Here is a 27,969-nt window from a genome sequence, read left to right as displayed (position 1 = left end):
CTTTGCCTCCTGGGATTAAAAACATGAACCACAATGCCAAACTTTTACAATTTTCTGCCTCTTCTTCCAGTTAAGTTCCTTGAGCCTTGGTGTGTGTGTGTGTGTGTGTGTGTGTGTGTGTGTGTGTGTGTGTAATCAAGACATCTCATTTAGGATTGGGTATTCTGAGGTCTTTTACTCTCTACCCATTGTCCAGTTGTTGGGTCTGTGTATTAGTTCCCATCTACTATAGGAGGAAGCTTTTCTGATGATGGCTGAGCAAAACTCTGATATATATGTATAATAGAGTATCATTAGTAGTAATTTATTGTTATGTTTCTTTAGCATAACATTAGTATTTGTTTTTCTCCTAGTTCCATAGATTATACTGCCAATGGAACAGTTTCCAGCATGGGTACCATCTCAAGAAATGAGCCTTAAATCCAAATATATAGTGGTCAGTAACTCCCCCAACAGCTGTGCCTTTATTGTGTAACTATACCATGCATGTTGGTCAACACTGTAAATCACAGGGTTTGTGGATGTGTTGATATTACCTTCCTTCTCTGGTAGGGTGCAGAGTACCTTTAAGTACCATGAACACTAGCCAGGAGGAGTAAAGTCTCTAGTTAAGAACCAGTTCAACTTCTCCATGTTCAATGAGCTATATAGGTGCTGTCTTCAGCAATAGGGCTTTAGTAGCACCTTATAGGGAGCAATCAAGCCTGAGCAATAGCCTGGGTTATTTGGGGGATTCCATGCAGCCTTTGGCCAACTTGACTCAATGTAATCCATTCTTGTTACTGGATGTTTCACTTGGTGATAAAATATACCTAGTTGGTGCTTTGTCTCCACCATTATTTGGTAGCTACTCAGAAATCATTCAAATGTGTATATATTTAAAGAAGCTTCTTCTGTAGTAGGTTTCCACATGACCCCTCAAATGTCCCTTAGTGTTGGTTGTTCCTCCTTGTCTTCCCTCTCTTACCCTCTTTTCCTCTCCCCTTCTCCACTTAATCCTCTCATTGCACTCTTACAGCTGACTGTCCATTGCTGTAGGATTGTCTTTCTGTATACTGTGAATATGTGTTGCTATGACTGATTAATAAAAAAGTCACTCTGGCCTATGGCAAGTCAGGTTATAGCCAGGTGGGATATCTAAGAGAGAGACAGGAGGAAGAAAGTCAGAGGCAAGAGAGATGCTAGCCAGCCTCCCAAGGAGCAACATGCCAGTAGACTGGTAACACCACAGACATGTGGCAAAACATAGATTAACATAAATGGGTTAATTTAAGATAACTGAGCTAGCTATCAAGAAACTTAAGCCATTGGCCATATAGTTTATAATTAATATAAGCTTCTGAGTGATTATTTTATAAGTGGGTGGGACTGAGGGCCCAGGAGGGACCAGAGAAACTTTCAGGCTACAGTCCATAAGTATCTATTCTCTTTACCCTTCCTAGGTAGGTCCTCTCATCTTTTCTAGTCCCTTACTCTATTTCTAACCTTTGCAGATATATAGATTATAGTTTGATTTTCAAATCTTAAAACCAACATGCAAAAAAAGAAAATATATTCAATATTTATCTTTTAGATTCCGAGTTAACCTCACTCAGTATGATATCATTTTCCTAATCTCCATCCATGAACCTGCAGATTTCATGATTTCATTTTTAACAGCTCAATAATATTCCCTCATATAAATGTAGCATATGTTTATTATTCATTCATCTTCTGATGGTTAACTAGGATGTTTGCAATTCTGATTACCGTTTATCTGAAAAGAGAAGCAATAGATATGTATGAGTAATTGTCTTTGTACTAGGATGTAGAGACCTTTGAGTATATGCGTAAGAGTGATATATATGTGGATCTTGAGGTTGATCAATTCCCAGCTTCCTGAGGAACCACCACACTGATTTCCATAGTACAAGTTTGAACTTCCACCAAAAAATAGATGACTACACTTCTTACCTCAAATACTTAAAAGCATTAATTGTCATTAATTAGTATTATTGATCTTGAATATTCCCACTAGTGTAAAATGAAATCTCAAAGTAGTTCTGATTTGCATTTTCCTGAAGACTTAAGGATGTTGGACATGTCTTTGAGTGTTTATTAGCCATATGCTTCATCTTATGAGATGTCTATGTTGAGTTCTATACCCATGATTAATTGGGTTGTTTTCTTGATTCTCGGCTTTTTTAATTCTTTATGTTTTAAATATTAACTTTATATTAGACATATAATTGGTAAACATCTTTTCCTATTCTACCAACTTCTGATTTGTTCAGATGATGGTTTCCTTTGCCATGCAAAAGTTTTTCAGGTTCATGTGGTCCCTTTTATTATTATATTATTACACTAAAAGCCTGTGTTATCAGTATCCTGTTCAGAAACTCTTTCTGTGCCAATAAGTTCAAAAACATTTGCCACATTTTCTTCTTTCAGATTCAGAATATCTGGGTTAAGTTTGTAATTCATTTAGAGTTGAGTTTTATGGAGGTGATAAATATGGATCTGTTTGTATTCTTCTACATACAATCATCTAATTTTACCAGTACCATTCGTTGAAGATGCTGTCTTTTTTCTAATATATATTTCTGTCTTCTTTATAAAAATCTGGTGTTCATAGGTATATAGACTTATTTCTGCATCTCCATTGGCGAACAGATCTGTTTTTATGCCAGTGCCATGCTGTTTTTAGTACAAGTTGAAATCTGAAATGGTGAAACCTCTAACTGTTTTTATTAACCAGGATATATGAGCATGGGAGCTTTTTCCATCTTCTGATAACTTCTTTAATTTCTTTCTTCAAAGTCATTAAGTTTTTTATCATACAAATTTTTCACTTGCTTGATTAGTGTTACCATATTTTTTTGAGTCTATCATAAAAGATATTGTTTCCCTGATTTCTTTCTCAGACTGTTTGCCATTCATGTACAGGAAGGCCACAGATTTCTGTGTGTTGATTTTGCAGAAAATGTTTCTCAGCTATAGAAGTTTCCTGGTGGGATTTTTTTTTTTAGGTCTTTTATGTATAAAATCATATAATTTCAAATTAAGATACTTTGACTAATAGGGAATATTGGGTTCCAGGCCCTCTATAACCCTCTCTTGGGGGTCCATGGAAGAATCTACAACCAGATAATAATCTAATCTTTGATGATATTAAATGAATCTACATACATGATACTCTTTAGTCCATAAACGTTATTTTTCTGAGTCAGCTCTCTCTCTCTATAGCTGTTTTTCTGATCTCATAAATTGCTCTTTTCTTGCCCAATTCTCTCTATATCTTTCTGCTGTTCCCTCTAAGTACTATCTTAATTACTTCATATTAGTTCTGCCCCATCTTGGTCTTTCTCATATTGTTTTTGTCCACCTAATTCTTCCTCATCTGGCTCTTCCTCATCTTCCATCTCATTCTTCTAGTTCTCTCTTCTAGTCCTCTGATCTAGTCCCTCTCAAGTCTCTGAGGTTTACAGTTACATACCCCTGCAATAGCAATGCTATGACTAAGCCAAGGTCACCAGGCTTGAATTCCTTCAGGGTCAAAAGGAGGGGCAATAAGATCCACACAAAAGAATAATTGCCAGTGATCATCTGTAACCCAAAAGGGAAGTGGTTAATGGGAAATGAATCAACTGAGAACTAAATTTGGTTACTATCTAAGCGAACTATATTCTTAGAAGTGATTATTTTAAATGTTAGGAACCTATACAACCTATAAGTCACTAGGTCACGGGTGAAAATAAAACTGCCTCCTTTTTTACTTTGGTCCCTTATCTGTCCAAGTTATCTTGGCTACTGCCATTTTCTGGCAGAACCGGGGAGTGCACTTGGTGGCTAGGCACCCTGAGTCATAGCTTAATGTACCCGTAAGTAGAAACCATTTAGTTCTCAGTTAATTGTTAAGGGTAGATCTAAAACTTGAGCTAAGCCTTTGGAAAGGGGAAGGTTAAGCTTTATTAGCACATCTGCCCGGCCTTCTCAAACAGATAGTCTTGATGCTTAAGTCTGTTCTTAGTCTGGGAGGTATCTCAGATAAGATATTTTCATCTGTCCAGGGATGGTCCTGGCCAGATGCTGCTAATGATGATAATTACAGAGAGGACTGAAATTAGGGATTTTGACTGTGTCTGTTATAGCATAGTTAGAGAGAGTTATACAAATAACTTTGATTGTATAGAGGAAATAGTGCCCAGCGAATGATGGAAAAGCTACAATACCACACAAGAAATTCATAGCAGGAAACGGATAATATTAAAAAAGCTAATACCACCAAGACTCCTTGGGCCTTGGCTTTATCCTCTGGAAGAGTTCTTAACTCTTCCAGGTCTAGCTTTGTCATAATCAGTTGAATTCCTACTTCATATATATTTTTTTGTGGCCCATAGCATTACCTTTTTCCTTTCCAATTCTTTCTTCTTCAGTAGTCTTACTGTTTGCTCAAGGTAAGACTTCAAGTAGTACATTGAGTAGGTATTGAGAAAGTGGACAATCAGGTCTTGTTGCTGATTGTAATGGATTTGCTTTGAGTTTCTTTCCAATTAAGTTCATGTTGGCCATTTACTTGCATTAAATTCTCTTTGTTATATTGAGATATCCCTTGTATCACTAGTCTTTCCAAGGCTTCTATCATGAAGGGGTAATAGATTTTTGTCAAAGGCCTTTTCTGCATCTGTGAGTTGATCATGTGGTTTTTCTCTTTCAGCTGGTTTATATGGCAGGTTATATTTATGGATTTATATATATTGAACCATACTTGCATCTCTGAGGTGAAGCCTACTTGATCATGGTAGAGAATCTCTTTCTGTGTTATTAGATAAGGTTTGCAAGTATTTTATTGAGATTTTTGCATTTATGTTCATAAATGATATTGGTATGTAATTTTCTTTCCTTGCTGGGTCTTTGTATGGTTTAGGTAATTGTAGCCTCACAAAAAGAATTAGACAATGTTCCTCTGTGTCTATTTTGCGGAATAACTTGAGGAGTATTGACATTAATTCTTCTTCCAAACCTGAGATGATGGGGCGGGGGGACACTATGACTAGGATGTAATTTAAATAAATTAATACATTTATTTTATAAATGCATACATGAGTATAACAATAATTAAAAACTTAAAATAATTTATTTGATTTTATAATTTAATTTAATTTTACATACCAGCCATGGATTCCCCTGTCCTTGTCCCCCACCTCCTGCCTTCCCTCTAGCTCCCCCGCTTCCCATCTCCTCCAGGGCAAAGAATCCCCTGGGGATTCAGCTCAACCTGGTAGATTCAGTCCAGACAGGTCTAGTCCCCTCCTCCCAAGCTGATAGAAGTTTCCCTGCATGAGCCCCAGGTTCCAAACAGCCAGCTCATGCACTAAGGACAGGCCCAGGTCCCACAGACTGGATGCCTCCCAAACCGTTCAAGTTAATCAATTGTCTCACTTATCCAGTGGGCCTGCTCCAGTTGGGGGATCCTCAGCTATTGATTCATAGGTTCATGCGTTTCCATTAGTTTGGCTATTTGTCCCTGTGCTTTCTCTAATCTTGGTCTCAATAATTCTAGCTCCTGGAGCTCCACCTGGGGCCTGGCCATGGATCTTTGCATCTGCTTCCCTTAGTCACTGGATGAGATTTCTAGCACAATAGTTAGGGTGTTTGGCCATCTGATCACCAGAGTAGGTCAGTTAGGGCTTTCTCTTGACCATTGCCAGTCACAAATGTGAAAAAGAGAAAGGGGTGATAGAGGTGGAAGTGAAGTAATTATAATCTTAAAAGTAAAGTAGATAAATATACTGAAGAAGGAATGAAACAGAAACTCTGAGTCCAGTTAATATAATCAAAAGAATATGTGCACTAAAGAAAATGCTATGATCAGTGCATTTGAAAAAGGAGGAATACATGCAAAACCTAAGACCACAAAGCAGAATGTGCTGAACAATTTTTAAAGAAGAAAATGGATTTATAATATGATTTCATCATTTGCAGTGCATCCGTATGTCATTGTGGAGAACACACACACACACACACAGATTTCACTGGAAAATCTGAGGTGTTGGTTTTCTGTTTCTATTTCTTGGGTCCAAGCATCAATCCCTGGTCATCAGGCTTCATGGAAAGTGAAAAGATGTCCCACCAGTTGAGACATCTCACTGTCCTCCAAGTGAAGTTTCTAGAACTACTTATTACAATATAGTGCAAGATCATAGCAGAGGCACTGAACCAATCACATCACAGAATTCCTGAACTAGGAGATTGATGGGCAAATTCTTACCACAAAACACATGAAGGAAAGTAAACATGAAAATTCATAGAACAAAAGTACCAAATACCTCAAGTTGTAACATAATATTACAGTTATAAATTGAATGCTAAGACTGTTCAGAGTTGTTTGTGCTAGAATTTTCAAGATGTCTTTTTAATTTAATTTTTTTTCATGTTCTAGGGTTTATTAGTGAGTGGGATGGCTGACAGTAGTGGGTGTGAAAGCAGCTGCAGAATTTCCTACCTGAGATTTAGGGTTGAACTGCTGGTTCACACTACAAGAATTTACAAGCTGCCTTGGTGGGTGGGTGGAATCTTTTGTTCCTTTGTCTTTGATTTATCTGTTACAAAAGTTTGTAATTACCAGAAGGTTTGCACGGTATCTTTTGTCTATAATGATCTGTATATGATTATAAGAACTTAATCTTTAAGAAAACCACACACTTCATATATTCAGTGTTAATGAAGTCATGCTGAATTCTTTTAATATATATCCCTAGTTACTTTGTGGTTGCAATTTTGCCTAATATTTTTGTCTATGACATATAGCAAATATCATTAATTTGTACAGTACCACTTAGTAATATTTTATATTCATTTATATATTTGCTTGCACCAGTGAGATTTATATGTTCTTAAGCAAGTGTAGTGTTGGTGAATTGCTTCTGGTTTTGTTGTCTGGAAAAGCATTCATGCATTTTTTCGTGTTATAGGATTCTTTTCCCTGGTATAGCTTTAAAAAAAAACTATTATTTTATTTTATTCCTGTTTGACGAAAATCATTCACATTTCTATTTAAAAGTTCAATGATAACCTTATGGAGATTCCAGAGTATATAATGAGTTGCTTTTCTTTTATTAATCTCAAAATTCATTGCCTTTCACTTTTGAAAATATAATTATGAAATGACCTCCAGTGCCAATGCGTTCAAGACTACTTTCTCTTCTATCAGGTTCAGAGTAAGTGGATTTATGTTGAGGTCTTTGATCCACTTGGACTTAAGTTTTGTGCATGGTGACAGATATGGATCTATTTGCAGCCTTCTACACGTTGACATCTAGTTACGCCAGCACCATTTGTTAAAGATTCTTTCTTTTATCCATTGTAAAGTTTTGGCTTCTTTGTCAAAAATTATATGTTCATAGGTGTGTGGATTAATGTTAGGGTCTTCAATTCAATTCCATTGGTCCACATGTTGGTTTTTATGTCAGTACTAAGCTGTTTTTATTATGGTAGCTCTATGGTAGAGCTTGAGTTCGGGGATCATGATGCCTCCAGAGGTTGTTTTATTGTACAGGATTCTTTTGGCTATCCTGGGTTTTTTGTTTTTCCATATGAAGTTGAATATTATTCTTTCCAGGTCTGTGAAAAGTTGTGTTGGTATTTTGATGGGGATTGCATTGAACCTGTAGATTGCTTTTGGTAAGATCTCCATTTTTACTATGTTAATCCTGCCTATCCATGAGCATGGGATATTAATGTGTCTCAGCATAAAACATTTTTGGAAAATATTCTTTTTACATTAGTTTATTTAGGTATTTTTATGATGTGTGTGTGTGTGTGTGTGTGTGTGTGTGTGTGTGTATGCATATGTTTGTATGAGACTGATGAATAACACATGGGTGTGAGAGGTCAGACTTGGACCATTTTTAAGACAGGGTACCTTTGTTCACTACTGTTTAGGGCTGGGAAAATGGTCCTGGAGCTTCTGATGAGCTCCTGTCTCTGTTTCCCTCACCTCAAGAGCATTGGGAATACAGATGTATGGCACGTTGCTGGTTTTATGTAGCTTGTGAGGATCCAAAAATTAGGTCCTCAGCCTTGAGCAGCAGCTAATTTTCCATACAGAGTTACCTTTCCAGTATAATGTTGAAATTTTAAAGACAATTAATTGATTTACAAAACAAGTATCAGATGACATCATTATGCTATTAAGGCAAAGACAATGGAAATCTGAGAAGAAAAAAATCACTTCCTAATTTTTCTAGTGATAATCAATCATCATGTAAAAAATAATTATCCTCAAATTAGTGTCTTGAAAACACATACATACATAACCTCAGCATCTCAGTGAACCAGGAATTTGGGCATAATCTTGTTGAGTTTTTTCTCTAGGTCTCACTAGGCTGTAAGTGAGGTGTTGTTCAGAAAATGGTCTCATGGGAAACCAGGAGATGAATCCACTTTGTCACCTTTCCCATTCCTGGCATGACAGGTCTTCTGCTAGCAGTACATCTCAGAGTCTGGCTTTCTATTGTACCTTAGAGCCTACTACAGTTCTCTAACAACTTGGAAACTCAATGTTCTGTTATATTCATGAGAAACTCAAAATATTTTGCAAATTCGCCACTAATGATTGTCTGAAAGACACAATGATATTGATTACCATTTTAACATGATTGTTGCTATGTCCTTTACTCAATGCTCTTCTGAACCCCGTACATTTTTTGAGATTGTAATTTAATTACATTTCTCCTTTCCCTTTCCCCCTCCAAAACCCCCCATATTCCTGTCCCCACTTTCCTTCAAATTTATGGCCTCTTTTTCCCCCTAACTGTTATTGCATGCTTACAACTACCTTAGTCCATATAATGTTATTTACTTGTATGTATGCTCTCAGGGCTCACCCTTTGCCACTGGACAATCATAGACATGATCTTCTATAGGGAAGACCACCTCTCCCTTCCCGTTCTCCTCCATTGCCTTTCTTTCTATTGTACTGAAGCCTTGTGGGCTTATCAATGACTCATGTTAGTTGGTATCATCTTTCTTCAGCTCACATTTGATCAGTCATATGAACGCAGTACTTTGTTTAAACTTTAAATCTTACACTCTTATGAAAAATTGCTGGAGATTTTATATAAATTTCATATGGAATGAATAATCTCTGGAGAAAATAAATACATTAAACTGTAGCTTTTCTTTCATTTTCAGGGACACAAAAACTTCATAGAAACACAAGCACTACATATACTCCTTTGCATAAAGGAAGCTCAAGAACTCCTAGAAGAGTGTATTCTAGTTAAGTTTACAAATAAGAAGGAAGAGAATTAGCAATCATCAGTTTCATGGCCTTGTTATTTGATTATAAATTAGGAAGCAAAATATTATTGTGAAATGACCTCTTTATAAGTCATATAATATTTAATAGATCATACATACTGTAGTCAAATAATTAGCATACTATACATGATCAAGCTTGTCACTGGCAATATTGAATGTTTTATAAAAGACATTTTAATAGAATAAGGATATGGGGTGTACAATGAATGACAACAAACTATAATAGCACATACACATGAAAATGACATGATGAAACTCATTACTGTGAATGACACACTAATAAAACTTGATCAAATAAGATTATTACTCCTTTATTAATGTTATGTCAATATTATTAAGTATAAATAACTATACAAGGGGATATAGTAAATAAAAAATTCATTAGCATATAAAATAAGTTAGTATTACAAGTTAGTTATTTTAATTGCATGTTTGTTTCATTTTCATTTGAAATCACATTAATTTATTTTTATTTACACAATGGAATTTGCTATTTTTATGCTGACACAGTGTTGTACATCCTTTTGGGTATTCATGAAAAACTGACTCATTCATTTATAAATTGTGATGACAAAATCCAGGTAATTGTCACTGTTAACCACATAAGAATTGTTATTATTTATTTGGTACAGAAAATTTCTAACTCTTGTAGTTCTACATAAAATATATAAAAAGTTACTGTGAAATCAGTATATGTACAGTTCAAATATACTGTTCAAAACTGTAATTATTTGGCTAGAGGCTTTCTCTGTGCATATTCAATCTATTGGTGAAAGGTGGAATTTTGAAGCAACTTAATAACACATGTTAATCTTATAATACCTGCTTAGTATGGCTATATATTCTGCTATATGATATCTATTTTTAATACTTTTAAAGTATAAAAAATCCTGACATTTTTACCATATATGATATTGACAGTTGAAATGGTATTTTCACTTGTTTGTTGGCTCTTGTAAATGGTGTAAAACTTAGAAACAGACCATAGAAACTGACAAATAGCATCATGGTGCAAAGCATGAACAACTTGATGGAGTGTCCTGAAGAAGGAAGGGACAAAGAAGAATACTGGTGGGTGCCAAGACAATTTTAATTAGCAAATAGACTTGTTACCACCGTGTGTCCAAGACATACCATTAAAAGCATTGGTTTCAGGTTGTTGTTTTCCCGAGAATCAGTTAGTGATTGCCAAGAAAATGTATGCCTATTCTGCTATTTTATTCACATCTCCTCTTCTAAGATCTGTTTATGCCTTACTTTCTGATGACAATTGTATGCAATAGGTAAAGCACCTTGATGAGCAGGTGCTGTGTCTGATATAATCATTGGCCATTGAAAGACAAGAAGTGACAGACACATAACTCCTTAGGCTATGTTTTAAAAGTGGTAGAAAAGTTCCTGTGGATTTGAATTATTTAAGAGTATTCCATAGTATTGTCCACAACTGAGGAAATGAACTGAGAACAAGGGTGTAATATGAACAAAGGGACAGAGTTCGGCTGATGTTTACAATTCATATATAGTAAAGTAAAATAAATGTCATGAAATGGGGTCCCTCAATATTAGAGATACTGGAGGATATCAAATGCCAGGGAGGAAGCAGCCTTACTCACATGGCAGAAATTCTAATTAGTTTGGTTGAGGTGGAAGAGGAATGGATGAGAAGAACCTCATCGTTTGCCAAGTTCTATGGACTGGGAAGCTTCTGTTGTTAGGCACAGGATTCTAGAACCTTGTCCATGACAGACAAAGGAGAGCCCCTGAGTTCTCTTTATCATGTGTGGTCTCAGAAGATGAGTATTAAAAATGAATCTACAGCAGAGCCAGAACAAGAGCTATGCACATCACTCAATCATGGTAGGTTTTACAGGAGTTTCATTCTAAAAGACAGAAGGAGAGATGATTATCAGAAGAATAAACACATATCCCTAAATTCTTCACCAATTGTTTAAAATTTGAGACCTGGCATTTTCTTTAAATATTTTCTGCTTTTCTCTCTTTCTCTGATGACTGTAGAGTTTTTCTCATAGTTCTTAAAGTTTGTCATTACAGCTGGCATTGTGGTAGACAGTTCTACTCACAGGAAAATCAGCAATATTATTTTATCTGGAGATTAAAATGCATGCTCATTTTAAAAAATGTTATTGCTTCAAAATAATATTGAATTCATGTATCAAGGAAATGGCTAAGTAGTCTGAGTTTCACTGAACTGCTTTGAAATTATATGAAAATGCTGAACTTCATGAGAGTATTCCTTCATTCAGTCCGAAGACATTTGTTTTTAAACATGGTCTCATGTAGTTCAGCCTGGTCCTGTGCTTGCTATGTAGTTCTGAACTACTGATTCTCTTGCCTCTAGCCCCTGAATGCTGAAATTATAGACCTCAGAATAAGAATCACAGCTTACTCTGCAGTTGGTACATTGTTGTGTAGTGTGGACAGTGCTATGTGGTGTTTTTAATGTGATTTAATATTCTCTGGATAACAGAGAGCCTAAATGGTGAGTTTGTAGTTACCGATGAATTTGATGAAAGTATAAGGGGGAAAGGCAATGGATAAAAGATGGCATTTTGGAGTTGCCTGAAAGACACTGTTAATATCATTCTGCACCAGAATTTCAATGAGAGTATTCTATTTTGTCAAGAGCTTTGGGCTCTAGAATCATTGTGTACAGTAATTTAATGAATACAAAGTCAGACTTGCATAAGTATTCTTTCCAGTTTTTTTCTTGTTACATAATTTTGAAATATACTTTTAATAGCGGATCGTGAGACTCACATTGACAGAACCTTAAGAGTGCTACACTAAAACACATATAATTTTTTGTTGTTGTTGTTACAATACAAATCTAGGCACTCAAATAATTATGAAACATGAATCAAAACCATAATGGACAGTGACCTAGCATGTCAAATTTTTAATCACAAGTTCAAGATATTGTCTTCAAAATCTATTTTACCAAAGAATTATCTTCTATGGCTTGTTAGCACTTCCTATGGCAACTCTCTTTTTTTCTAAGTTTTCTTCACCAAGAGGACACTCTTTTCTCTAGGAAAATGATCACAATGGATGGGAAAGATAGCTGAGTTGCTAAAGATATGCATCATAATCATAAAGATCTGAGTTTCAACACCAGAAGATTCTAACAGGCAGGCATTAGCAGCATATGCTTGGAATCCCAGGAGTGTCAGGAAACAGAGACAGGGGAATGGCTAGGACTGTCTGTCCCGCCAGCTGAATCTCTTTAGTCAACGTTAAGTCATTGTCAGACTCTGTGGCAAAAAACAAGGTGGATAGTGACTTTGAAGTGCTCACTAAAGACAGTCCTTGTCCTAAACACTTTCTGTCTCTATCTCTGTCTCTCTCTCTGTCTAACATAAACACCCACACCAACACATAGATAAATGTCCACACATATGCAATCACACACATATGAAATAAACACACATTAAAAAATTACAAAAGCATAAAAAGGAAAAACAAAAAATTAATGTATATGTCTCCAGACAACCACCAGTCTAGGATGAATGCTGGACTACAGACACACAGAGAAGTACATGTACTATGAACATGCATACAATACACAACCTTGGCGTTCATGCCTAGAACACACATACACGAAAATCCAAATGAGAAAAATGTATGTCTTGATACAATTTCCTGCCCTCTTTGGCAATGACATGCCATGAACTAAAATTAGTATCCAACCTGTACTTAATAACCAGAGTTTAGTTTATCTTTACAACATAGATCACTATTGTGGAATAATCTTTCTCTACATTGTGAAGATGTGTCATTGCTAATGCGCCTTCTGATTGGTTGGATAAAATGTTCAATGTCCACTAGTTAAACAGGAAGAGGTGAAGTGGGACTTCAGAGCAGAGAGAAATGAAGAGGGAATGAATCTAGGTGGAGGAGAGACACCAGAGGAGCCAGAGAGGAAGCAGGACATGCAGAAGGAGAGGTGAAATCCATGAGCCATGTCGCAGCATGTAGATTAATAGAAATGGGTTAATGTAAGTTATAAAGAGTTAGATGCAAGCATAAGCTAAGGTCAAGCTTTAATAATTAATAATAAGTGTTGTGATTTGGGGGCTGGCAATCCAAGAAAACCTGCCACAAATCACCATGACAGAAATTCAATAATAAAAACTAAAATCAGAAACAAAGAACAGCCATTTTAGATGAGGATTCTTCCTGTTATTGGGGAATGTTGTAAAATGACAACATTTAGAAACAACATGGAAAGGCAGAATAATTTTAAAAATTGGGACTGTATGAAAAATATATCCCTGCAAGAACAAGAATACTTTAATCAAACCTAACAGAAAATACAAGCACACTGTTCATATATCTTGAACTAAAATACAATCCATTTTAGTTCATACTTTATAATTTTATCATACCTGACTTGCTCATAGTTTTACTATGCATGGGTCTGTCTTTCTTTACTATGTTTCTTTTAATCATGATGCTCTGATAGTTAAACTCTGAAAAAAATATATACAAGTAAAGCATGAAAAACAAACAATTTGAAGACATAGACTACAGGGATTTCTGTTCCTCCTTTCTTCTCTCACAGAATATAGTGGCTCTTGGTGAGATCCTGGTGCACGTGAGGATAACTTGCCTGCAGCTTTGGCTGTGGAGGCTGCTTTTCTTTTCTGTATGGCTAACAGCTGGATATGCTCAATGCAATACCCTCCCCCTAAAAGTGGTTATATATGCTCAATGGTCATTAACATGTATAGAGACAGAACTTTATAGGCTGATTGTCTTATGCCCTGTACTTTGGAGTCCAGAGATACATTATACCGTGAAGCCCAAAATGTACCTGATATCCGTACACTTGTCATTGTCTGTTTACACTGACCAAAAGTCTTGTCTTTGAGGAACAACCTTAGCACAGAATGACTGCTATTACCATGAATAGGTGATGAAAACCTGAACCCATGGTTGTTTTAACCACCTGTTTGGGAGCTTTTCAAGACATAATAGAGATAAATGCCACTTTTTATGACATCATGCCCAAGAGCCCTTCTTCCACACTTCCAAACTGAGGCACAACAGTTTTGAAAACCAGTTGGTTCATAAAAAGATTATCAAATGTTTTGTAGTATTAGGCAATATGTGTTTGTATGGGAAGTATTATATCCTATCACAATAAAATATTTAAAATTAACAGTAGAATAAATGGCTATTATGTTCAAACAGTTTATTTTACTGATGTGTTTTTGATGGGACTGAGATCTGGACTGAACCAAATCTAGTATAAGTGAAAGGAAGTATATATCAAGTCTTAAAAGATTTTTGCAATTTGAATAGAAAATCATGAAGCATCATCGGTGTAATGTCATATACTTCTTGGTAAGGCAAGGCTGTCCTGATTATTTAGGACTAGTCACTGTTGAAACAGTGTTCTAAATCACATTCGTGGAGTCATTATTTTGCTGTCAAGAAGGCTGCCCTCTGAAACCTGATGCTCCCTTTACTAACGAGTCTATTTCTATATCAGTATTATATTTTCTGTGTTACAGTAGCACTGTAGTTTAACTTAACATTAGAATTACAATATTTCCAGTCAATTTTTCTTGTATTGTTGTTCAGAATTATTTTGACTATACTGGGTATTTTGTATTTCCATACAAAATTTAACACTGTTCAATTTCTGTGAATAATTGCATTGAAATTTTGATGGGAGAACATCAACTTTGTAGATTGCTCTTTGTAAGTTTAATATTTTCTCAATCCTGCCTATCCATGAGTATGGGAGGTCTTTCCATCCTGGGCATCTTGTTCAAATTATTTTTTTCATTGTCTTAAAAGTGTGTTTGTAGAAGTATTTTACTTCCTTGGTTAGATTTATACATGCATGTGTGTGTGTGTGTGTGTGTGTGTGTGTGTGTGTGTGTGTGTATTAGATAGATAGATAGATAGATAGATAGATAGATAGATATAAATAGATAGGTAAATAGGTTGATGGTGATAGATAAATAGATAAATAGGTTGATAAAGATATATAGATATAGATAGATAGGTATATTAGGCTATTGTAAATGTTATTGTTTCCTTGCTTTCTTGATGTGCTTGTGGTTTGTATATAGGAAGTAGATCAAATTTTTATGTGAATTTTGTTTTCAGTTACTTTGCTTAATATATTTATCAGCTGCAATAGTTTTATGGTGGAGATATTGGAGACATTTGTATATATTTCATCTGCAAATAAAGGTAGTTTGGCTTTATACTTTACCATTATTATTGCTGTATCTCCTACACTTCTCTTATTGCTCTAGCTAAGCCTTCAAGCATTGCATTTAATAGAAAGAATGAGCACCCTTTTCTTGTTCATGAGTTTCATGCAAATCCATCTAGGATGGTGTTGGGTGCTGATTTGTTGCATATTATCTATTTCCCATCTCTGCCCATCAGATTAAGGATACCTGGTCTTATCTTGAGGTCTTCAATCCATTAGGAGTTTGTATAGGGTAATGCTTATGATTCTATTTTCATTCTTTGACATGTAGTTATCCAATTTGATCAGCACCATTTGTTGAAGATACTGTCTTTTTTTTCTCCATGTGTATTTCTGGCTTATTAAAAATTAGGTGTCTACATACATGTGGAATTATGTCTAGAACTTCCATTTAATTCCAATGTTCAAAGTGTCAGTTTTTGTGCCAATACCATGCATTTGCTTGTTTGTTTGTTTGTGTGTGTGTTGTTTGTTTTAAAGACAAGAAGTCTCTGTGTAACATCCCTAGATGTCCTGGAACTAGCTCTGTAGACCAGGCTGGCCTGGAACTCACAGAGATTCAGTTGCCCCTGCCTCCCAGGGCTAGGAATAAAGGTATGTGCCACATCCACTCAGCGGCTTTTTTATTAATAAAGATCTATAGTACAATTTCAGAGCTGAGATGCTAGACATCTAGCAGTTATAATTTTGTGTTATTATTATTGTTGTTGTTATTGTTGTTGTTGTTGTTGTTATATATGGTTTCAGCTGAACTGGATTATTTTGTGTTTCATTACAAAACTGAAATTTGTCTTTCCAAGTCATGTGAAGAATTTTGTTGGAATTTTGATGGGGATTGAACTGAATTTGTAGATTGCTTTAGGTAGGGTGTCCAAAATCACTATCTTGTTCCTACTGATCTATGGACATTGGAGATCTTTCCATGCTCTGGTATCTTCTTCAGTGTCTTAAAGTTTTATCATACAAATCTTTCACATGTTTTGTTAAAGTGAGAGCAAGCTTCTTTTTCCTTTTGATCCCCCTGCCTGAGGTCATTGTGAAAAGCTATTATATCCCTGGTTTCTTTCCTAGTCCATCTGTCACTTATCTTTAGGAAAAGTATTGATGTTTGCATATTAATTTCGTTTCCTGATACTTTGCTGAAAGTATTTGTCTGCTGTAAGACTTTTCCGGTATAATTTTTAGAGTCATTTATGTATATTATCATATCATCAGCAAATATAGTTTCCTCTTTCGTGTTTGTACTCTCTGGATCTCATTCAATTGTCTTATTGCTCTAGCTAAGGCTTCAAATTCTATACAGAATTATTGTGGAGACAGTGGACAACATTTACTTGTTCCTGAAATCAGTGGAATTCCATTTAAGTTGATGTTAGCCATGGCTTTTCTAATTTTTCTTTGACAATATGTTCTTACCATTGATTGTGAAAGAAAGCCAATAGCACTGACAATAGTCTATTATATTTGTGTTTTCTATGGAACCCTATTAGACAACAAAAATTCAAAAGGATGAAATTGTAATTGGGATGAACAAAATGTATATTTTGGGCATTTTATCCCTCATTATATGGTAACTCTATATAAACTATACAAATTTTAGAAAGTTTTCATACTGGGTTTTCATGCAGATTTTCAAAATGCCATTCATGTTAGCTGTCCATTCTCATCCCCCCCCCCATCTCTCAACCATCTACCTATTTTATCCTTCTGTTTTGATTTCCTTCTTATCCAAGTATACCACTATGCTCTATTTCCCCTTCCTTCAAACGACCCCTCATACTCCTCTCTTGCCCTTTACTAACTACCTAACTTATGTGGATAGTCCAAATGAAACAAACACTGCTAAGGCATAAAAGGCACCATGTACAAAGAAGACAAGATATGCAATGTTTGTTTTTCTGAGTCTGGGTTGCTTCAAGTCTAGCTCCACTCACTTACCTGTAAATTCTATAATTACATTTTTTTAACAGCTGGACAATAGTATATATGGGAATATACCACATTTTCATCATCCATTTCTCTGTAAATGTAAATCTAGAATGAGAGAGCTTCAGGGAACATGGATGAGTGGATATCTCTAGAAATTTGTTAACGACTTTGAGTAGATGCTCTGGTGTGGTAGAATTGGATCTTGTGATCAATAATTCTCAGCTTTTTGAGAAACCTTCATATTGATTTCCAGAGAGGCTCAATGAGTTTGTGTTCCCACCAGCAATGAATTAGTGTTACCCTTTACCCATGGCCTTCCTAGTATCTGTTGCTTTTTGTTTCATTAATCTTTGCCATGTTGGTTTAGGTAATATAAAATGTCAAAATTATTTGGATTTCACTTAGAATTAGAGAGCTTCAACATTTTATGTGTTTCATAATGATTTGGTGACTCATCTTTTGAGAAATCTATTAGGTTCTATACCCCATTTATAATTAGGTTAATAGTTGTCAGGATGACCAGTTTTTTGGAGATCTTTGGCTATTCTAATTAATGACCGTCTGTCAAATGTATAATTATTAAAGAGTTTTGCCAGTTCTGCTGGTACTTCTGTGCTTGAGTGATAGTTTCCTTTGCTATACAGAGGTTTTTAGACTTATAAGGATGACCAATGATTAATGCTGCCAGCTACAACTCTCTACAACTCTCTCAAACAGTGCTGCCTGAGGTCTGGTGGTCCTGCATGTTATAAGAATTTAGGCTGTGCAAGCTATGAGGAGCAAGCTAGTCAACAACACTTCTCCATGGCTTCTGCTTCAGTTCTTGCCTCCAGCTTCCTGACCATCTACTGTTCTTTTCCTGACTTCATAGGGTTGGACTGTAATATGAGTCTATAAGCAGAAACAAAACTTTTCACACCAAATTTCCTTTGGTCACAATGTTTTAATCCCAGCAAAAGCATTTTAAGTTAGGCAAGGTATAAACTGATATGTCATGATTGAGGTTAGTGTGAAGATTCCTTTAAAACCTGAAAAATCATCCAAGTACTCAGGAGGCAGAGCCAGGCGGATCTCTGTGAGTTCAAGGCCAGCCTGGGCTACCAAGTGAGTTCCAAGAAAGGTGCAAAGCTACAAAGAGAAACTCTGTCTCAAAAAACCAAAAAAAAAAAAAAAAACCTGAAAAATCAATCAACTTAATATCCAGCTATACAAATCTAAGGCAGATATTAAAGGGTTCTACATCTTACTCCATAATTACTTGCTAATTCACAGTCGTTGCTTCTGTGTTCATAGTAGCCAGCAATTCCAACGAGCCTACCCATGCATCATGTTAAAATTGACATTTTATCATACATGACTTTACTCACAAAATAATTTTTAATAACTACATTTTCTGATGTAATTCACATCTCATTTAAATATAGGAAAGTTTAGACATTGGATATAATGGTAAATATCAAATAGCATAAGGTCCACTGCTCAAGGAACAAGCAGACTGAAGAAACATCTTGAAAATAATCATTCCTTAGCAATAAGGGAGGAAGTTTGGCTCTGAGGACATCATGTTGTTGAGATTCTAGTCTCTAAATCTGCCAGATAACAAATTTATGGTACTTCATGCAATCAGTTCATGTTACCTTATATGAACATTATAAAAAATTATTATGAGTATAAAATATGAGGTCAAATTTGTACAATTTACAAACAAGTTGCTACAATGCATTGAATAAAACGTTTTGAAAATCCAAAAAGATTCATAGTGAAGATTTGGAGATAAAAAGAATGAAGGTCAAGGAAGAAAATTAGCATGTACCAAGCTCCAGATATAACCAACTTTAATTAGCAAATAATTAAAATTACTTTGAAATTTCATTTTCTTTCAGTTGCAATGAGCAAGATTAATGAAAACATACAAGATAATCTGGATAGGATGTAGATAATGCAGAAAAGTTATTAATTGTAGGTCAGAGTACAAACTAGTATAGATTTTATGAAAGTCAGTGTAGAGACAACACAAAATATTAAAATAGCTTCACCCCAAGGTCTATCTGTACAAATTAGGAGCATATGCCAAAAGGGCTCTACATATTACCATAGAGACAATTATTCATCCTTTTTACTTTACTCATATTTGCCAGAATGATGGCAAAAGATGACCATCAACTGATGGAAAGACAAGAAAATGTAGTATTTTTATACCATGGCATAGTATTCGGTTTCTAAAACATAAAATTTGCCAGTAAGTGTATGGAGATAAAAACAACCATCCTGAGGAGGATAGGCCAGACCAAGAAAGACAAGCATTACACATTTCTCAAAAATATGTATGTTGCTTTTGACGGTTTGGAAGTGTGTGTTTCACTTAGAATAGTCATGGAAGATAGGTGTCTAGTAAGGGAGTAGGGGGACAAAGAGGATCTGCCCAAGAAGGATTTATAGAATGTAGAATTTTAACAAAATAATGGAGACATTAGAACAGAAATATTAAAAGGGATGGATGATGGGTCGGCTGAATAGAGGCAGAAATATTGGGAGAGATAACTAATAATAATACTGTAAATAATCATATGAACACCTACTTCTATAAAAGCATCCCCAATATATATACATATATGAAAGGAATTTAAATGGCGTTACCATACAATGAGAAAAACTGAACATCTAAAGCTATCAAATAAAACACACAGGACCAAGAATGGATTACATCTTTTTGAGTTATTGGACAGCATATTCCATATTACCCCAATCAATACAAGATATTGCCCATTTGATTGGTTACCAACCACAACTAGGTAAGACACTATTGTTGATGATACCACAGTTAAGTTGTATAACATAGAGAAATATATATGATAGACAACTGGAAGCTTCCTTCTTACTGGCAAGTTTCCTGGATATCTGAAAGGTTCTTTATACCCTACTAGAGTAGACAAATAACCTTCAGTCTAACCCAGCTGTAATACAGCTGTACAAAGCTACAGTAATGATCTGCTTACAAAATGTGCTCACTGGTTAACAGTAGAAAGAGTGGGAAGAATTTTAAGGGAGTCACCAATCCATCTGTAATTGGATTTAAACTACCCTTCATGATAGTGAACCCATATTTGATGTTGTTTATGTGGCCAAGAATCTTAGACTAGAAGTCATGGGAACTAGGTGGAAACATACTGCTATGGTTCTAATAAAATAATATTGCAAGAAAATGATTACCAATAACATATTATATCTATAGTTCAGAGTACCCCTCAACCCTCATCAAAGAGTTTCTTCATGCACTGGATGGTAAATAGCACAGAGATCCACAAATAGAAAGCAATAAAGTTGGAAGTCTCAGTCCTAAAGGGGATGTCTTTATCAAACCCCTCCCTTCATGACTTAGTGATCTATGAGAAGAGGGAAATGGAAAGCTCCTAAGAGCCAGAAGTGATAGATGACTTTATGAAACTATCATTCTCCACATACAATAAGACAGACACACATATGAACTCACAAAACTATGAAAACAAGACTTACACAAGCTCAAGCCACAGAGAATCTCATCAGGAAGGAGAATTGGGCTCAAAATCCCATCCCTTAAAAAAATATGATCAAAAGACATTTTCAGGAAAAAATAAATAAATGAAAGATTGTGAAGCTCCACCCCTAAGCAGGAAGCTCTCTGTAAGTGGAAACTGCTAAGAGTAGGGAAATTAGTTTTCTTCAATGGAGTGAAACAGTATATCAACCCCATTCACTGACTCACTCAAGGGCAGACCTGATGATGGTGAACACAAACTGGACTCCATGTTTTCTGTAGTCTTTCTTTTTTATTTGCTTGTTTGTATTTATTAGAGAGAAACAACATGAAGTTGGGTAGATTGGAAAGGAGAAGGGATCTAGGAATAGTTGAAAGGTGAGGAAGAATATAAAGTGTAAAATCTTCAAAGAAATAAGTAAGTAAAAATGATGGAAGAATCAATGCAGCACTCTGGCAGGTCACTAAGCTTCCTGACACTGGCAACCTTAATTCATAAATAAACTTGTTTCTACCATTTGCCTTCATCAACTTGTAAAATACACTGGTCTCAGATTGATATTTTCTCAGCTGTCTACCAAAGAAAGTTAATCCTACACAATTACCCCTCCAATTCTAAATTCACAAATTAGTTTTAATAGTTGTTGTATGAAGTAGACAAGGCATCTACATCTACATGAGCAAGTGTGCAAAGTCTCTGAGATATTTATGACCTTAGAAAGGAAACTAATAGCAGACACTTGATACTTTGGAGAAGAGATTCTTAATGTTCCTAATGCTAAAGAGAGGATCTTGTAGCTAGACATGGGGATCTAGGGCTTTCTCCATGAGAGACAAATAAAGGAAAGAATTCATGGTCTCTTATGCATTCTCAAACAAATGAAAAACAACAACAACAAAAAAAAAAAACATTTGCTACTAAGATGGGTTTTACAAATGCTTCATGAGCAAGGACATAACTAGAAGGGACCATGGGCATCACTGCATCTGGTGATAGTCTTTCAGGGGAGTTGTTGCAAAGGACAGAGGCACAAAAAAAATTAGGAGGTGAACACACATATCCCTTAATTCCTTGCCAATTGTTCATATCTTGGGACAGCATTTCCTTTCATTATTTCCAGTCTCTTCAGTTTCATCATGGTGACTCTAGAGTGTTTAGTGTGATAATTTTTAGGAAGCTCATGTGGTAAATGGCTGATGAAGTTGTGGGGAGAAAAATGGTAAGGGAAAAGAGGACATCTGAGAGTCAAGTTGTAATCTATGCTGTTATAGATATATCATATTTTTGGATAAAAATGTCATCTTTTCTCCATGGTTCTGGATGCTAGAATTATTGCTAATAGTAATTAAATTAATACAAGACTATTGTTGCTCAATTATTCCTTGAAGTGTTTTTCTTAACCTTCTGTTTACCAGTATAGTTTTCATCATTAATTCTGATATTTGTTGGTGCAATATCAATATTACTGTATTAGGAATAAATAATTCCTTTATTCACTCCACGAATCTACACACTATAAGAATTATTATATCTAAAATAAAACATTCATGGATAGTGAATTATCATGTCGGGATTTTAATCATAATTCCACTATGTTGCCCTTAAATATCTTTATAAATGATTTTCCTTTTGTAAACTCTTGGTGCTGTAGTTGGTAACCCAGTTTCTTCCTTACTTGACTACTATTTTCAAATAATTATACACTAAGATGAGGATCCAGGTAAGGGTAAATAGTTCGGTTGGTAAAGTGAGTGCTTTACCAGCAGAGGAACATGAGAATGATCCTCAGCAACAAAATAAAAGCCTGGTTTAGTGGTCTGTATGTGTAGTGTCAGCAATGGGGAAACAGAGACATGCAGATTACTAAAGCTTGCTGAACAGCCAACCTCCTCTCTTTAGTGAGTGCCATGTAAAAGATGAACTTTGTGTCAGAAACCAAGGTGGAGAGTGACATAGGACAAATATCCAAGACTAACTCTTGAACGCTACAAAAATATACACATACACACACAACCATATGCACTCAAACACTCATATAATATAAAGATAGAATATTAAAATGTAAATATTAAATGCATAAACAAGGTATATAGTTTCTGAGGACTCACTTTAGGAAGAACTATTACCTCCACAAATACATTAACTGGCACGCAAGCTTCAAATACACACTAGTGTATATGCTCACATTCACTAATATTAATATAAAAGAAATAAAGTGAAAAAATACATGAGATAAGTGCTAATCATAAGAGAGTTTTCTGACACCCATGGCCATGCGAAGGTAATGATTGAAAGGAATATAAATATACTCAATAAGCAGGAAAATGTTTAGTGTTTTCTAATTTAAAGTAATATCATTGATTTATGAAAGCAGGTGTAATGTTAATTTTCAGATTATGAAATCATTCATTGCTATTGAGGAAAAGTTGAAAATTAAAACATTCAGAAACAATGTGGAAAAGAGGGCAAGTTATTAAAAGCTGGTAGTGTATTAGAAATCTGTTTGCAAAGGAACAAGTGTACTTTACCACAATCAAACAGAATCTCCATGAACACTGTGACACACTTTGGAAGATAAATTGATTTAAGCCCAATTTTTGCTATTTTTTTTAAACAGACTTCATCTTGATTTATTTATATTTGCCTTTTGTTGAACTATTTCCTTTAGTCCTGATGCTATGATTGATCAATTCTGCCAGAAGACACACCATTAAAGACCAGTGCTGCATGCAACCAAAGTGAGGACTAACAGAGCAAAGCCCTCTGCTGTCTGTGGGTGAGGCCTTGGTCCATGAGAGAATCATGTTCCTTCAGCTTTACCTATGGATGTTGCTCTTACTTTCTGCAAGGTCACCAACTGCATATGCTAAGTATAATAGCCCTCCAGAAGTAGTGATACCATTGAGGGTCACTGACCCTAGTAGACATGATATTTCCCCAGACTGGCTCTCCTATAGCCTGCGCTTTGGAGGAGAGAGACATATCATCACCATGAAACCCTCAAAAACCTTCATATCCAGAAACTTTCTACTGTTCACATACAATGATGAAGGTGATCTCCTTGAAGAACAACCTTTTGTGCAGAAAGATTGCTACTACCATGGCTATGTAGATGGAGAACCTGAATCCATGCTCATTATTAACACCTGTTTTGGAAGTTTACAAGGCATAATAGAAATAAATGGCAGAGCTTATGAAATCATGCCCAAGAACCAAACGTCCACATTTGAACATCTGGTATACAAAATAGACAGTGAGGACTCAGAATCATCTTCCATGAGATGTGGGTTAACAGAAGAAGAGATAGCAAGACAAATGAAGATTCAAGAAAGCAAAGCCTCCACACTTATGCAAAGCCAATATGAGAATTGGTGGACCCACCACAGGTATCTTGAATATTATGTGGCAGTTGATAATAAACGATATGTTTACAAAAACAATAATGTCACAGCTTGTATGCAGGAAATGTTGCAAGTTGTCAATGGAATAAATGGTTATTATCTTCAGATAGATATTGAGGTTATTTTAACTACATTGGAAGTTTGGACTCAAACAAACCATGTCAATGTAACAGAAGCCATAGATAAAGTCCTACCTAATTTCTGCCATTGGAAGATAAAAAACGTTGACAATCACATTAGAAATGATATTGCACATCTTTTTGCCAGGCAAGGATATAGTGGGTTATTAGGGCTAGCTTATTTAGGTACCGTTTGTACATATGCTAATTGTGCAGTTAACAGTTTCATGACAGATTCAACTCAGGACATGGCATTCATTATAGCACATGAGATGGGTCATAATTTGGGTATGCCTCATGATAAGAGTTACTGTACTTGTGGATTACCAAAGTGCATAATGGCCCCAGCAAAATCTAACTATCCTAGATTCAGCAACTGCAGTTATGAGGATATGTATAAAGTAATTAACAGTAAAAATTGTCTATACAATATTCCAGATGAAGTAACAAAAAACTTCACCTTGTGTGGGAATAGTTTAGTTGAAGAAGGAGAGCAGTGCGACTGTGGAACCTTTGAATCATGTCAGAGTGATGCGTGCTGTGGTGAAGACTGTGTGTTCAAGTCTGGTGCTGAATGTGATTTTGGACGTTGTTGCAAAGATTGCAAGTTCCTGCCAGCAGGCAAAGTGTGTAGAGAGGAGAACAATGAATGTGACCTCCCAGAGTGGTGTAATGGAACTTCAGGAAAGTGTCCAGAAGATGTATACATGGAAGATGGAAGCCCTTGCGGGGGTGATAGTTACTGCTATAATAGGACATGTCATAAACGTGAAGAACACTGTCAGATGCTTTTTGGCAAGAGTGCCAAAAGTGCAGATAAGACTTGCTACATGGAAATGAACACACGGGGTGACCGTTTTGGTAACTGTGGTAATGATAGCCTTAAGTACAGAAGATGTGATGATGCTGATGTACTCTGTGGACGAATTCAGTGTGAAAATGTAGAAGGGATTCCACAGAGGAGAAACCATGAAACAGTGCATTGGACTCACTTCAATAATGTCACCTGCTGGAGTATGGACTATCATTTTGGAATTGCCATAGAGGACATCGGAGCAGTGAGAGATGGCACAGCTTGTGGTCCAGGCCGTATATGCATTGACAGGAAGTGTGTCTCTAAGTCTGCTTTGTTAAGTAACTGTTCAGCATTCCAATGCAATATGAAAGGAGTCTGCAACAGTAAACATCACTGCCATTGTGATATCCAATGGGAGCCACCACACTGTCTACTAAAAGGCTTTGGAGGTAGTGTAGACAGTGGACCACCACCAAGGATATATAATGAAGAAACTTCCCACGAGGGTATGATAGTGGTAGGTATTTTTATTATTTTTTTTATTTTCTTAATTTTATTGATTGTTCTAGTCATAATTAGGGCATCACACCAAGAACCAGAAGACATGGGAGAACACGAAACGTTCAGCCGCAGCTCCTATTACTGAAAATTCACCTGATAAATGACCTCAGAAACGTGACAAAAGCAAAAAATAAAAACTGAAAGAAAGCAGAAGAAAATACTTACTCTCTAGGAAATTCATCATGTACTAGTTTGTAGACACCTGAACCTAGAAATGTCACTGTGTGTGTAAAATATACAAATGGAGAAATACTGGAGACCTTCTTGTTCGAATATAAAAATTATTCAAAACTAAATAAAAGGAGGTCCTTTCACACTCACATTTTTATTTTCATCAATTTGTTGCTGTATTTTTAATGGAATTGATGTCTGTGGTCCATTAGCATAAATCCAACCCATGGTCTTCTGTATGTGTTTCTTGGCATTTGTTTTCTCTCAGCTCTAAAGCCCTTCCCCTTTTCAATCTGCTTTGAAACATAGAGAGAAAGAACCTGCAAATACCATTTCCTCATGGCAATTCCAGTCTGCTACAACCTACCCCCGAGGACAGCCAGAGTGAGATTGGAAACTTGAGGGAATGGTTTGAGGTTCTAAGGATGGTTGCTGCAGTCTCAGCTTGTACCTTGATGGTATCAGTACCTCTCACTCTGCAGGAGATTTTAACACAGATTTGAAAACACACCAACAGACCTATCCTAGTTAAGTAATTATTGTTATTATGAAACACCATTACCAAAGCAAATCAGAGTGGAAAGTATAACACAAATTGCTAAACAGTCTTAGTAATAAAAAAACCCAGAGGCAGATATTGGGGTGAAAATTGAAAGATAACAGAAATAGAACAAGCCAGGCAAAGTTCTTTTTAAAAAAAAAATTATATTATAGTTAACTGCATTTCACATATCAGCAACTGATTTCCCCATTCTCCCTCCTCCAACATCCCAGCCCTGCCCCCCAAAAATGCCCCATTCCCACCTCCACCAAGACAAGGTCTCTACTGGGGAGTCAGCACAGCCTGGTAGACTCAGCAAAGGCCAGTCCAGTACCTTCCTCCCTACAGCAAGGCTGAGCAAGGAATCCAAACATAGGCCCCAGGCTTCAAAAACCCAGCCGATGCACCAAGGATAAGTCCCAACTCCACTGCCAAGGGGCCTCCCAAACAGTTGAAGCAAATCAACTGTCTCACTTATTTAGAGGGCTTGCTCTAGCTCGATGGGGGCTGCTCACCCATTGGGTTCACAGTTCATGTGTTTCCACTAGTTCCAGGCCCAAGTTTGACTACTACTTGGAACCCTCAGCCCAAGAGAGGTTCTTCCTGTATACTCACACCTTATATACCTTTCTGTGCCCTGACATCTTACTTCCTCTCTCTGTCCAGCTACATCACTTCTACTTTCTGCCCAGCTCTATTACTTCCTGTCTGTCTGTACAGACCTGCAGACCTCTAAAACAGCTGTAATCAAATCTTTCCAGTCTTGAGGGATAATGCTATTACAAGTTGACCACAAGTTTAGCATCTGCTTTACAGAGAATGTATATCATGAAACTATAGCTTCCTTGAATCTTCACAAATCTAACATTTGCACAGGAGTCCAATCACCTCATACGATTTTTGAGCATTTGGCAATTCCTGTAAGATTACTGGATAGATTAAGGTTGGATGTATGAAAGCTTTAGGCTGTTTCTCAGTAACCATAAAAGGTGATGCTGAGATAGATTCTCATTTAAATTCTTCTATCTGGGCCTAAATATCTCTATGATCTTTTTAAAAAAGATTTTCTAAAACTTTTATCTTGACACTCATTTCCAACTTTTTAATGATAAAACAGAAATTATCAAACAAGCCAGGCGGTGGTGGCACACGCCTTTAATCCCAGCACTCAGGGAGCAGAGGCAGGCAGATCTCTGTGAGTTCAAGGCCAGCCTGGGCTACCAAGTGAGTTCCAGGAAAGGCGCAAAGCTACACAGGGAAACCCTGTCTCGAAAAAAAAAAAAAACAAACAAAACAAATAAACAAAAAGAGATCAAACAAATAATATTCATAATTGGCATTATGTAAATCCCATCAACATTAATTACCTCCTATTTAATT

The 27,969-nt window shown here is 36.0% G+C and overlaps 1 protein-coding gene across 1 annotated transcript; it reads left to right on the top strand.

Annotated features, from left to right (window-relative positions):
- The first annotated feature begins 23,769 nt into the window (after positions 1-23,769).
- Positions 23,770-25,962, top strand: LOC118597748 (disintegrin and metalloproteinase domain-containing protein 26A-like). Its single transcript, XM_036209426.1, has one exon. It carries the CDS (start codon positions 23,803-23,805, stop codon positions 25,960-25,962), a length of 2,160 nt encoding a protein of 719 aa, XP_036065319.1. The 5' UTR covers positions 23,770-23,802.
- The last annotated feature ends 2,007 nt before the right edge of the window (positions 25,963-27,969 follow it).

The sequence above is a fragment of the Onychomys torridus genome, chromosome 17 (genome assembly GCF_903995425.1).
Source record: "Onychomys torridus chromosome 17, mOncTor1.1, whole genome shotgun sequence".
NCBI lineage: Eukaryota > Metazoa > Chordata > Mammalia > Rodentia > Cricetidae > Onychomys > Onychomys torridus.
This window is presented reverse-complemented; position numbering and strand designations above follow the sequence as displayed.